Genomic DNA, 14,465 nt, shown 5'->3' on the forward strand with positions numbered 1-14,465 from the left:
CGGAGCTCTGTAAGGAACTAAAATTCAGAAAACTTTTAGTCCCCAGCGCCACTGAGAAATAGCCTTCCTCTAATGTCTCCTCACATATAAAACAATAAATATCTGCCTGGACTAGAGCACTTGGCATTATTGTGAGTAATGAGGGGTGAATCTATGTAAAAGGTTTTTGGTTCTTTAGGATAAGCATCCGCAATACCACACAGCACGCTTGTTCAAAATCAGCCAGATATTTTCTCCATGCGAGGAGTCCAGAAAGGCAGGGGAAAAAAAGGACACTTTATATATTTCAAAGAGGACTGAGCTCTCTAGAATTTTCTAAATTGATAAAATACCTAGTAGGAGCTAGGGATTGAGTTTGGGGAGGATATTGGGACATAAATCTATAATGTTGAAAACTTTTGAGCTTCCAAGGTTACTGTCAATGTCAGAAGATGTAAACTTCAAGCGTACACTGTATGGGGCTTAGCAGGCATATTGGAAGAAAAGTAGTTTGTTTTATGAAAAGGGATGACATTCATTCAAACTAAGCATATTTGATGTTACACAGGAAGATGTATTTTCTTTGGGAGTTTTGAAGAAATTTTATCATACTATAAAATTTGATGCTACTCTTTTATTTTTCTTTGACCAACAGAATGTCTCACCTTAGCTTATAGTCTATGTAAAGTGCCCGTCAAGCAGAGTGATGTCTTTGTTGAAAGCATTTAGACCCACAGAAAGTGAGTGACCCCCTGGGATGGCTAGACATCTCCCCATTTTGACAAAGATCCTTTTCTGTTTGGAAATTGTAAAGCTCAAGCTATAGACTCGGAAACTGACAGGAGGGGCCGTGTTTGGTTTCTTGGAACCTAACGTATTTCTGCAAGCCTGCGATACTGGGGAAAATAATACCTGAATTGATATTTGTGTCAGGCTCGCCCTTGATTGCTAAGGTTCGTATAAAGGTTACTTCTAAAGAAATGTCTGTCATTCTTACTCTGCACTCTCGGGATTTCTGCTTCTTCCAAATCCTGCCCTCTAAAACAATAAAATTGTTTTAAAATGATAAGCAAAATATGATATAACAGCCCATCTCCTGTCCTGTAATGATTACACATCTCCTCTCTTATAGCTCACAGTGGCTGGAGGACAATTGACATTTACCATATCGTATGACCTTGAAGAAGAAGACGAAGAAGAAGAAGAAACAGCACGCGTACTCCAGCTTATGATTATCTTAGAGGTAGAGTATGGAAACGGTCATTCATGTTCAACTGTTTTATGCTCTTACTAGAGGCCCGATGCACAAAATTTGTGCAAGGGGCTCGGCCCCCACCTGCCGTGGTGGCCGCCTCTGCCTTGGCTCCTACTGCCGTGGCTTTGTCCAGAAGGACGTCTGGAAGGACGTCCAGTCTAATTAGCATATTACGCTTTTATTATTATAGATGTAATTTGAGGTTATTCCTTACTTGGTTGCTTTAACATCAATTTATATACTATGATAGAAAAATGTTACGTCTTGGACATTTGTTTCTATGTCAGCCCCATGCTTCACTCTGAGACATATCTAGAAGACTGAGTGTATTCATTGGGTTCTAGTGATAAAGGAGACCTTTAGACCTGACCTAAAATTTAAATTAAAAACATAATGACCATGTTTCCAAGGAAATAAGTATGATGAACATGTTTGGGCAAATGCTGATTTACATGGTTGTGTATTTTCCATCTCCCCTTGCTTCCAAGTAGAATCTGTTTTACTTTGTGAGGCAGAAGCAAATGAAAAAGAAAACTTGTTTATTTAGGTGTTATTAAATTTTTACTTCAAAATTCCTATTTTAGGTAAGAAAGATATGGGAGAAGCTGCTTTCAGGATTCGGAGGGCCATAGGCAATTCTAAAATGTTGGAAGCTTGAAGGCCTTCTCCTGCCCTTTCTCATACCCCTCCCTCCAACACTCACAAATAGTCAAAGGCACACACTTGCATGCACATTTATGATCCTGAATGGGTCAAGGTTGATTTAGCCCCGGGCTCTGTCGTTCTTATCGTGTGTGTGTGTGTGTGTGTGTGTGTGTGTGTGTGTGTGTCTATGAAACTAGAAGTATACTTTGGAATGCCTTTGAGATAAAAGGGTTCTATAAATGTAAAATGGTGAGAAATTATATGTCATGAATATGAATGAACTAAGATAAGAAAGGTAATCTAAATGTCATAGCTCAGTCAATATACTCCCTATTATTATGATGCCATGACCCTATTGTGAATATGAGAATGCAGGGTTTTTCTTATTTGTTTGTGTTTTTTTTTCAATGTAGAAATGCCCTTGAAAACAATAGCTTAATACACTATTTGAAATTTTTTCCCCCTATTTTCATATACAAACCACATTCACCATAAAATAATATATTTGAAATATACAATTCTTATGCACTGGTGTAAACACAAAGGATTTGTAATCACATACATGTGTGAGTGTCCAGGTGTCTATTGCTTTAGTTATTGGGGTGAGGGTAGCAAGGTCATGCATAACCAAGAAGCTTATACTTTGCAATGCATCTGGTTTAGGCTATTATTTAAATTGCCTTCTCTGCCTCTCATTATCCAAGAGATATGCTGAATGACAGGGAAAGCCAACCTGAAATTAAAAACCTACCAAGGATAATCCACAAAGTGGAGAAGTCAAATGCAGACACTTTGTACTCTTTTATACTCTCTTTTCAGTTTTACTCTTTAAGACTTTCTTTTTCCCTCTAGGGAAAAGACTTGAGAATCAGCACAGCCCAAGAGGAGGTGGAACTGCGACCATCTGAAGACCATATTCATGCATTGTCACTCAAAGAAGACTCATTTACCATACATGGCACAGATTTTCCAGTCAGTAGAAAAGAGTTTATGACAGTGCTTGTGGATTTAAAGCGAATCCTCATACAAATCACAGACAGCCTTGGGGTGGATGCCATCTACAGGTAAACTCAAGAACTGCATCTTCCAGTGTTTGCACATTTTCCTTGGGGCAAGCATGCCTTTTAGAAGAGTGACTTTGAAGATGTCTGGGGTTTGTTGTCTTCAGTTAGTAGATAATAATGGAGCACTGGTATTCTGAAAAGTGTTTCTATTAAAGCTAAAAAAATTTTCTGTTGATATTTAGAGAGAGTGGAAGGGAGAGAAGAGGGGGAGGAAGAGAGAGAGAGAAACATTCATAACCGGGGCCAGGGATCAAACCCGCAACCTAGGTACATGCCCTTGACCGAAATCAAACCCAAGACCCTTTGTTTTGGAGGCCAATGCTCTAACCACCTAGCGCACCAGCCGGGGCAGTATCTATAATAATAAAAGTGCAATATGCTAATTAGACCAGATGACCTTCCCGAAGAAGCCGGGCCTGCGAGGAAAATCCCAGTCCCAGGTGCCAGAGGGAATCCGGTGCTGGCAGCCGGGGGAAGGAAGGCCTACTCTTGCACGAATTTCATGCATCGGGCCTCTAGTATAGTTTATAATAAGAAATATAAGCACCTTCATTTAAATAGCCCCAAGTCTCTTTATAAAACACTATAAGACTATAAAGGCTGCATGGTGTAAAGGAAAGAGGAAGAGCTTTGGAGCCAACCAGATTAGGAATTCAATAAACTCGATTGCTGATTATATGTGTGACCTTTGGCAAGTGATTGGTCCTTGTGGAGACTTGATTTCTTCAGGTATAAAGGTGGAGATAATGGTGCCCACCTTTCAGGGTCATTGTGAAAATTATGTGATGATTATGTAAAGTGCTCATTACCTAGAACCCTTCAAAAGTTAGTTCCTTTTTTGTTCTCCATTTGTTTTCCTTAAAGAGAGAACTCCCTGATGTGAACCAAACGTGCCCATGTCTGACTTACTGTAGACTGCTATGCTTTTCACTTGCAAAACAATGACATTTGCCTGACAAAGTTAAACTTCACCTGTGTCTGAATGAGCTCCGTTCTTTCTCCTTTTCTACTCTAATAACAAATAACAAGCTATCATGGCAACTACCTTTTTAAATCAGATTAAGTTAAATGATCAAATTGGACCCCAAACTGACAACTTGGCATACCCATCATCAAAGCAATGTCTCCAATACTACTTTATCTACAAGAGGATTATTTTTTGCTGATGCTCCCCCAGCTCTGTCATTTGTGTGTGCTGCCTAGTTTGTCTTTCAACTAAGTGTAATCATCATTACCACCTCCCAAAGGAGGGATCTGCAGATTCATAAACAGAACCACTGCCAAACAATGTACCTCTTTTGCAGAGGCAATTCTGCTAGGAGCTGGGTTAAAATGCCATGAAGATGAGAAGCAGCACTCAGGAATTAATTATGTTTTTCCCCATTTAGTAAATAGAGATTGTTATAATGTTTAAACAGTATAAAGAGACGAGTCCTCTGGCTCTCAGAATGAATGATAACCAATTTGACAAAAACTGACTAGGGGGCTTATTTATTTTTGTCAGCATTGCTTCTCAGACTAATTAATCCAAAGGCGTTTCCCCCTGATTTATGTCAGATGATTTCAGTGTCTATCCATCTTAAATTCATCGGTTTCATGTGAAGTCTTTTGAAGTGTTCCCAACCCCAAGCGACATGTTGTCAGAGCATGGATGGCTATGTGAACTAACACAGAGCTAATCCAAGTAGGTGGCAGCTTTCTGGTTCAAGAAGTAAAAGCCAATGTCAGGTTTGAAACTCCTACCCATTTCAGCTGAGCTGAAAGTCAGCATGAATCCTGGGTCAGTAAGCTTGTTATATTTTATTAATCTCTGATCTACTCATGGATTGATTCATATTTGTGAAACATTACTTGAATTGATTTCAACTTGTCTTGCACAGTAGGCTTCCGACTTGATATACAGTTTGTGTGCAAGCACAAGTAAATTGAAATTATCTCAACAAAAATTCATGTTGTAAGTTATTTAAGGAGGACTTAATTCTATGGTAGTTCTCTCAGCAAATGGGCTTAGATCATTTCAATTATGTGGTTACAATAGTCCTCCTTTATCCTCCAAGGATACATTTCAAGGCCTACCACGGATGCCTGAAACCAGAGACAGTACCAAACCTTATAGACGCAAGCACTATGTTTTTTCTATACACACATACCGAAGACAAAGTTTCATTTATAATTTAGACCCAGTAAGAAATGAACAGGAATGATGAATAATATTAGAACAATTATAATATGCTGTAACCAAAGTTATGTGAAGGCAGTCTCTCTCTTTCCCCAGTAATTTTTATATTTTTTAATTCAAAACTATTCCTTCTATCTGTGTAACCATCCCTTACTTGCAGTACATGGCTTGGTGTCCCTTGTTTCAGGGAATCCCTTGCTGAAGTCTTCGTAAGATTCAATGTTTTCTGGCACAACACATTGCCCCTAGGTAAGAACGTTCACCTTTTCACTTAAAGGAAGCACTTTGCGGCCTCTCTTTGGCACACCTGAACCGCCAGTTTCACTACTCTTGTGCTTTGGGACTGTTCAGTAAAATGAAGGCTACTTGAACACAAGCACTGCCATACTCTACAGTCAATCTGATACCCACCGCAACTATTATGTGACTACAGGGTGGGTAGTGTAGGTATGCAGCATGGATATACTGGACAAAGGAATGATTTATGAGGACAGAGCTAGAGGGTGTGAGATTTCATCATGCCACTCAGGTCCGTGTGCAATTTAAAACTTACGAATTGTTAATTTCTGGAATTTTTCACTTAATATTTCGGACTGTGATTGACCTCGGGTGATTGAAACCTTGGAAACTGAAACCGAGAAAAGAGAAACTGCAGAAAAGGGAGAGTACTATGGATGGCATTGGCAGTGGAAGGAGAATTGGGTGCAGGTCAGGATGTTGACTTTTGTTCTCAACGCAGCTATTTCATAGTTTTAGCCATAAATGTACCTTTGACCTCTTTGGATTTCAGTCCCCTCATTTGTGAAATAAGGAGGAGGACAATTGTTTGCTAACCTCTAACAATCACCATGAAAATGGAATTAGAGGGCTACAAAAGCAGAGCTAGTGGCAACTCAGCCCACAAATCTGAAGCACTTTTATCTGACCTGCATTATTCCAAAGAATAGCATTTTTCCCAAACACTGTTAAGACTTGGAGATATCTAGAATAAAGCACATGCGGATATTTCTAAAATTGTGACAGTTTTGCTGTCATTCTTTTTCAGAATTCTGAGAGGCCCATACAATAAAATTATTCAGTTTCCTTCTCATTGTCCTCTTTCATAAGATGAAGATAAAACTAGAAAAAATTTTCATCCTTATTTCAAGGATGTAAGAGAAATACACTTAACCTAACTGCTTATTTTCCTCTTTTAATTTCTCCAAGCCTTAGCTTTTCAGTAGCATCCTTTATATTTAACTCAAGCAGAAGCCCATTCAGCTTTTCCTGAACACCTATTCAGTGTAGAACTTTACAAAAAAATATATTATTTCTTTCACTTTAGAGTAGACATGAATACCATTCATCAAATTTTCAATCTCCTCCTTTTAGAATGTTTTATTTTCCTAACCTTTGAGGGTAGACTTGATCATATGACTGGGTTTGCCCAATGAAGTGTGATCTGAAATGATGTATTACTTCCTATACCTCCGCCCCCAAACAAAGCATTGAATTGCCAGTCTGAGACTCTCTGTATCATATGGATCTACAGAAGATCAAAACAGCCTGAAATCTTGATAGCACATAAAGGTCAGCTCCCTTGAACATTCATTGGCTGTGGAGGATTTTGCATGGGTAAACTTTTGCTTTCTGTGAATCCACTGATAATTTGAGCACAACTAGGCCATCATAACCTTATTATGATGCTCCCATGCATCTTTGTTGCTTCAAAAAAAATGCAGAATCTTTTCAAGGGAAGATGTTTTCACATGACTTTTAGAGTAAATTTGGGGGACTTTTTTACTACCAGAGATACCACTCAAAATTTATATAATAAATAATCTAGAAAATCCTTATAAACAAAGGAATCTTGGTGATTATAGAAATAGTATCAGTAGTATATTTTTTCATTATTTTGAAATTAATAATGCAGGTGATTATCTATATAATTTGAAGAAATTATACTGATAAAGACTCTAGGACTTAAAAAATTTATGCAATTGCTAGGTACTAAGCTGTTGGTAACAGGCTCAGCCAGGATTTAAACCCACATGTGGTTCCTCTCCATAATCTTTGGCTGCCTCCCAAATCTATTCTGTAAATATTAGATTCATTCCGTCTGCCAACATTTACTGAGCACCTTCCCTGTGTATTTTTCTAAGTCTCAGTTCCCTCTTCTGTAAAATAGCAGAAATAATATTTAACTTTCAAGATTGAAGGCTAAGTAAAAAAATGATGTATCCAAAACACCTGACAAGCTACTTAGCATATGTTGAGAGGCAATGCAAGTAACAAGATGATCATCGCTTTTGGAATCACACTTGGGTTTGAATTTGTGCTGCACCATTTGCTAACTGTGTTATATGGACAAGGCACTTGACCTCTCTCAGACCCACGTTTTTCACTTGTAAATGTGGACAAAAACATGATTACTACGATTGGGTTCATTGATACTTAAGTGAGATGTCCATCAAGCCCCCATTATAAGGCATAGAAGATAGCAGACACTCAATACATAATGATTATTATGATGTGGTAGGTGTAGGCCAGTGGTCAGCAAACCGCGGCTTGCGAGCCACATATGGCTCTTTGGCCCCTTGAGTGTGGCTCTTCCACTGTACGTGTGGGCGTGCACGTACAGTGCGATTGAAGCTTCGTGGCCCATGGGCAGAAGTCGGTTTTTGGCCTGGGCGAGTGTATTTTGAAGAAGTGGCATTAGAAGAAGTGGGGGGTGTTGGTCAGTCGGGCGACAGGAGACGCTGCCCGCCTGGGCCGCGGGATACGCAGCGCGGGGGAGGTACATTATTTTGAGATACGTTCGCTGAGGTCGACCCCTTCCAACTCTCCCATCCACACTTGTCTATCTGAAACAAGTATACAAATAGATTGAGGACGTTTTTAACAAAGGCCAGCTTAGGAGTACCCTAATTAAGTTAATAACAATGTACCTACCTATATAGTTTAAGTTTAAAAAATTTGGCTCTCAAAAGAAATTTCAATCGTACTGTTGGTATTTGGCTCTGTTGACTAATGAGTTTGCCGACCACTGGTGTAGGCTAAGCAAAGAGGATTCAGAGATGAATAAAGGATCATTGAATTCAAAGAAAGCAAAGTCCAGTATGAAAGTCAGACACACATTTACAATAATATAACAGTGTAATAGAAGTTTGCACAGACCCACTGGTAGGACTAAAGTAGGAAAAGATGAATTCTGATATTAATATTTAATATATTTTTGAAATGTCTTTATTGATTTTAGAGAGAGAGGAAGGGAGAGGGGGAGAGAGAGATAGAAACATCAATGAGAGAGAAACATCAATTGGCTGCCTCCTGCATGACTTCCACTGGGTATCAAGCCTGCAACCTGGGCATGTGCCTTGACCGGGAATTAAACCAGTGACTTCTTGGTGCATGGGTCAGTGCTCAACCATTGAGCCACACCAGCTGAGCACCATTTAATGTATTGTTTTATGAATTACTGCAAGAGTATAAAATTATGTCTATCATTTACCTTATTTGATGTGGGATTGAAAATATTTGGAGAAAATGTTTTGCTCTTTCTTAGTTGGCCCACTCAGACATTGACTGGACCACTGAATGATTTTGTTACCATCTTAGGAATAGAGTGAAAATTATCAGGCTCCTCAAATTTAGTACCTTGTGGAACTTCTACAAGACAGAGGCTTAAAAGTGTTATGAGTCATCTTCTTGTTTTAACAACACAAAATAGAACAAAGCACCTGAAAAGCAAAAAAAAAAAAAAAAAATTATATATGGTTGCTATCCTAAAATAATATTTATTTAAGTAGAATTAAATGGAATTCAATATAAAAAAGTGGAGAAAGGATTCACGGTGGCAGACCTGCAAACAGGGACAGCTCAGGAGAGACATTTTTAATACTAGCTTATACAATTATGTATTTTCTCTTCCTCCATCAGCTTATCTGTACATCCAAGTCATAACAATAAGGAAAAAAAAAGCCAGCTAAAACATTTAACTTAGTTGGCAAATCCTTGATAGTTCATGCATCTCCAAACATCAGTACTTTATTATTGCCCGTATTATGTATTTAAATGAGTGCAGCCTGGTTTCAAGAGAAGAAAATGACCATATTGGAGCAGGCGGGGGGAACAAAACACCAAACTGCAGCCTTCTTCCTGAGTAACACTTAAAACTGTTAAACACATTAAAATCCCATTTAACAAATAGCAGAACCTAATGAACATTGGGATTGCTCAGCGAATACTAATGTGGAGTATTGCTGGGAAAGATGTTTGCGTGATAAAATTTCTCATAGCTCAAATGGTTACAGAGATTAAAGAGAGAAACATCTGTTGTTCAAAGACAAATGAAATTTGACAGTTCATTGAAAATATTTTTGGTTTGGTTTTGTTATATTTTAAATTGTTCTTAAAGTACTCAATTACTCGTTGTTTTTTTTTACTTTCTCACTTTCTAATACTTTCCTTACATTTTAATTATCGATTTTATATTGAAAACCCTGGGACTATATCTGTATACAACTGACCAGTCTGCTATTTAGTAAATTGTTATAGTCTTTCATATGACAATTAACTAGTATAGTAATCCTGAAATCATCTCATTGTGAAATTTAAGTGATCAGAAATGTGTTTGTCATATGGCAGTCCATTAATTGCAGGCACATAGGTGCCACAATACATTCAGATGAGTTCTGGCCTTTGACCTCAAGTCCTAATTCTAACATGTTTCAATTTATTTTCTTTGTTAGATCAAATAAGTAATGTGTCTTAAACTTATCTGATTTTATTCATCTGAAATGTGGATACTAAGCTTTAGTGTATCATTTGTTATAGAGTATGTTACTAATAGTAATATAACTAAATTCCATTCATCTATCCACTCATTTATTCCTTTATGTATGTATATATGTATGTTTTTGTGTTTAGTTTTGTATCCATCCATTCATTCATCCATGTATCCATGTATTTCCCATTTATCTAGTGTTCTCTCTATCCATCCATCCAACAAAAGTGCATTGAGCATATATTGAGGTGATCAGGCCAGGTATATAGATAATATGACAGGGTCTCTATTCTCAAGGAGTAGTTCATATGCTCATGTCAACATAAGCAAGAATTATCCTTCGTTTAGTAACTCTTCCAAAGCTTATGTTGTATTAAGAAAAATTGCCAGATACAGAAATTCCACTCCTACATATATTCCCAAAAGAATTAAAAACAGGTACTTAAAAAATACTGTACATGAATCTTTATAGTGGTACTATTTCCAATAGACAAAAAATGGAGATAGCCAAACATCCATTGACAGATGAATAGGTAATTAAAATGTGGTATATTCATAAAATACAGTATTACTCGGTCATAAAAAATAATACAGTACTGATACATACTAAGACATGGATGAACCTTGAAAATATTATGCTAACAGAGAGAAGCCAAACACAAAAGGTAATATATTGTATGATTTGGTTTGAATGAATAGGTAAATCCATAGAGGCAGAAAGCAGATTTGTACTTACCAGGGGTTGGGAGAAGAATGACATAGAAAATGATTATTTAACTAGAGGCCCAGTGCACGAAATTCGTGCATGGGTGGGGGGCGGGTATCCCTCTGCCTGGCCTGCACCCTCTCCAATCTGGGACCCCTCGGGGGATGTCCGACCGGCAGTTGGACATCCCTCTCACAATCCAGGACTGCTGGCTTCTAACTGCTTGCCTGCCTACCAGCCTGATCATCCCCTAATCGCTCCCTGGCCAGCCTGATTAATGCCTAACTGCTCCCCTGCAAGCCTGGTTGCCCCAACTGCCCTCCCCTGCTGGCCTGTTTTCCCCCAACTGCCCTATCCTGCCGGCCATCTTGTGATGACGTGAGAGTGTCCCGCGAGGGCATGAGGACCATCTAGGCTTTTATTAGTATAGATAGGTGGGTTATTTTTTGTCTAATAAAAATGTTTGGAATTAGATAGATGTGGTGGTTGTACAACACTGTGAATGTACTAAATAACATTTTAAAGTGGCTAGTTGTATGTTATGTGAATTTTCACCTCAATTTAAAAAAAGGATTTCCAATGACACTTCATGTTCAAGTTTATTAAAAAAACAACAACATTTAGAGGTTTTCTAAAAATCTCTATGTAACCTGAACATTGTAAAACAGTGATTTTTAATGCTTACCACTGCCAGGTTGTCTAAGCTCTACCCCCAGCGAAGAAAGCATTTAAGAAATAATGTTGGATAAGTTCATCTATAGCTAAAGATAATCTGCTTGTCTGTATAGGATGCCAGCTAACAATTTTAGCACCTGGCTTCCCTGTCCAAATGCCCATTTTCTGAGATTTAAACTTGATTTTCCTTTTCTACTTCCTGATCATGTATGGATTCATGCATATTTCAAGGTACTATCAAAGGACTAAGATTGGTAAATGGAGGTAAAAACAATAAAGATTTAGAAACTTGTTGCTGAAAAATTTACAGCTTTGTGAAAGGTTGTCACTTTAAAGAAACACTTACTTTCCTAAAACTGGCAAGCTTTTTATTAATTGTGAATTGCCATTCAATTAAAATCTACCACCAGTCTTGAGAAAAGAAGTAAAAATGTGTGCCATAGCAAGAGTCAATTGCATCCTTCTTATGCTTAAAGGATGCCAGATTATGTGATATGGAGGTCGATCAATCATTTTAAAAACCAGTATTATCATTATGCATCAACAGCAACCATTTAATAGTGCTCTTAAGTTTGAAATTTATTTAATTTGTTAAAATGACGAAAAGCTAGTTTGAGGGATACAAATAGTATTTCTTATACTACTCATGCAGTCATTTCTATTATATTTCTACAGTCAATGAGAATATAAAATGCCTACTAATTAATAATCAACTACATGTTATATCTTATATCAAGAACTTTATATTTATTATTTAATTTAATCCTTTAATCAAGCTCATGATTTACAGACTTATATTATCCATTACATAGATGACAACATTGAAGCCTAGAGAGAACTGGTAAATGTTAGAGACTATATATATATATATATTAGTAGCCCGGTGCACAAAATTTGTGCACTCGAGGGGGGGGGTCCCTCAGTTATTAAACATTTTACAGCACAACACTGACCACATTGGTGGAGGTGGTGGTCTTGTCAGAATGTGTTATATTATGCAGATGAAAATCTATTTAAACAGATTTGATGTAGATATTTTCAAAGATAGAAGAATTGTCCCTGTCAACTATTTTAGTTGATTCATATCTTCAGTAATTGTCATCATTGCAAAGTTTTCAGTCCCCATATGGATTGCTGGATATAATAGGTCATGTGCTGCCCCTGTCCTTTGTAGCCTTTGTTACCTTAAGGACTCTAGTTTTCCATTTATATGTTTAAGTACCAACCTTACTGGCTTAAAAATGTAAGCTTTTAACACTGCTCTCTCTGTTCCGTATCCTTCTGATAAAAAGTGGAGTTGGGTTGCAGCACAGGAGAGAAATTCAGAAGGGGAATATTGAAGTAATGACTACAGTAGGAGAAGAGGGAACCTATTTCCCTGGCCACAGGCGTTGGCGCCCTGGACCACAGGGCTGGTAGCTTCTCCGGGTGGCTGCAGCCTGGGACCTCTGGCCAGTAGCTTGTCCATTCCTGGGCTGCAGCCAGCCCCAGGCGCTGGCGCCAGGACCAAAGGTGGGCGGCTTCTTCTTCTGGGGGCTTCTTCTTCTGTGCTTCAAGGGAGGGTAGTCAGTTAAGTGTCATGCAGAAATAGGCATCACCAATTGCAGAAGCTGGGTGTGGGGCAGGGAAGCCCCAGCCAGGGAAGCTGGCTGAGGCTGCTTCCCTGTCCACGCACCCGGCTTCTGTGATCACCCCTGCACTGGGCTTCTGCGGTCACCCATTGCAGAAGCTGGGTGCGGGGCAGGGAAGCTGCGGCCGGGAAGTTGGCGCACCCAGCTTCTGCGATCACAGATTGTAGAAGCCAGTGAAGTCGTGGCCGGGGAGCGGGCGCACCCAGTTTATGCAGTCACGGATCGTAGAAGCCGGGTGCAGGGCAGGGAAGCTGTGGCTGGGAAGCTGGTGCACCCAGCTTCTGCTATCACAGATTGCAGAAGCCGGGTGCGGGGCAGAGAAGCCCCGGCTGGGGATGTTGGCGGTGGACGCTTCCCTGACCTGCACCCAGCTTCTGAGGTCACGGATTGCAGAAGCCAGGTGCGGGGCTGGGAAGCTGCGGCCAGGAAGCCACGGCCGGATACGCTGGGGGCGGCTGCTTCCCTGCCCTTACATCCGGCTTCTGTGATCGCCCCTGCACTGGGCTTCTGCAGTCACTGATCCCAGAAGCCGGGTGCAGGGCAGGGAAGCCGTGGCTGGGAAGCTGGTGCACCCAGCTTCTGCTATCACAGATTGCAGAAGCCGGGTGCGGGGCAGAGAAGCCCCGGCTGGGGATGTTGGCGGTGGACGCTTCCCTGACCTGCACCCAGCTTCTGAGGTCACGGATTGCAGAAGCCAGGTGCGGGGCTGGGAAGCTGCGGCCAGGAAGCCACGGCCGGATACGCTGGGGGCGGCTGCTTCCCTGCCCTTACATCCGGCTTCTGTGATCGCCCCTGCACTGGGCTTCTGCAGTCACTGATCGCAGAAGCCAGGTGCAGGGCAGGGAAGCCCGGACGCTGGCGGCAGCCGCTTCTCTGCCCCTGCATCCGGCTTCTGCATCGCTGTCTGTGTCCGCTTCCCTGCCCCACCCCCCAGGCTTCTCCGATCACCCACTGTTGGCAGGGCAAAGGTGGCCTCCAGGGCCAACCTTTGCCCTGCTCCTTGGCTCTTGCCTGCACCTGGGTTTCTGATCACTGTCTTCCATCTTTCCCCTTTCGCCTCCCATCATTGCGAGTATGCAAATTAGCCGCCATCTTTGTTGGCGGTTAACCGCCATCTTGGCTGGCAGTTAATTTGCATATCGCCCTGATTAGCCAATGGGAAGGGTAGCGGATGTACGGCTAATTACCATGTTTCTCTATTATTAGATAGGATATATAGTATACAACTTATGTAACAGCATTTTTCAATTTAGCCAAACTAGCTATGCCCCAAAATAATAAGTGATATCAAATCACTCTGTTAAAATAACCAGACTGTAAAGGAGTATCAATATAATAAAACCCATAGACACAGAGAACAATGAATTCAATTTAGGCCCAAAACAAATTAACTAATTCAACTGAACATTTGAGAATATTTGACTTTTACCTACCAACGTACAGATTTATTTCTGAGAAAAAGAAATCAAGATTATTTATTTTCCCTTCCTCTCTCTCTTTCTTCTTCTATCTTTTCTTCCAATTTAATGGCTCAGACTGAATATATATACATATATATATATGTGT

The 14,465-nt window shown here is 39.9% G+C and overlaps 1 protein-coding gene across 4 annotated transcripts in view; it reads left to right on the plus strand.

The window, feature by feature from the left end:
* LAMA2 (laminin, alpha 2) overlaps positions 1-14,465 on the plus strand; it is a 476,871-nt gene that overhangs the window by 251,180 nt on the left and 211,226 nt on the right. For all 4 annotated transcript variants that reach the window (XM_014533789.1, XM_005858976.2, XM_014533790.1 and 1 more), the window contains exons 13-14: positions 1,112-1,222; positions 2,732-2,943. In XM_014533789.1, the coding sequence (XP_014389275.1) occupies positions 1,112-1,222; positions 2,732-2,943 (323 nt within the window). The remainder of the gene's footprint in view (positions 1-1,111; positions 1,223-2,731; positions 2,944-14,465) is intronic.

Source organism: Myotis brandtii, unplaced genomic scaffold, assembly GCF_000412655.1.
Source record: "Myotis brandtii unplaced genomic scaffold, ASM41265v1 scaffold123, whole genome shotgun sequence".
In the NCBI taxonomy this organism is placed as follows: Eukaryota; Metazoa; Chordata; class Mammalia; order Chiroptera; family Vespertilionidae; genus Myotis; species Myotis brandtii.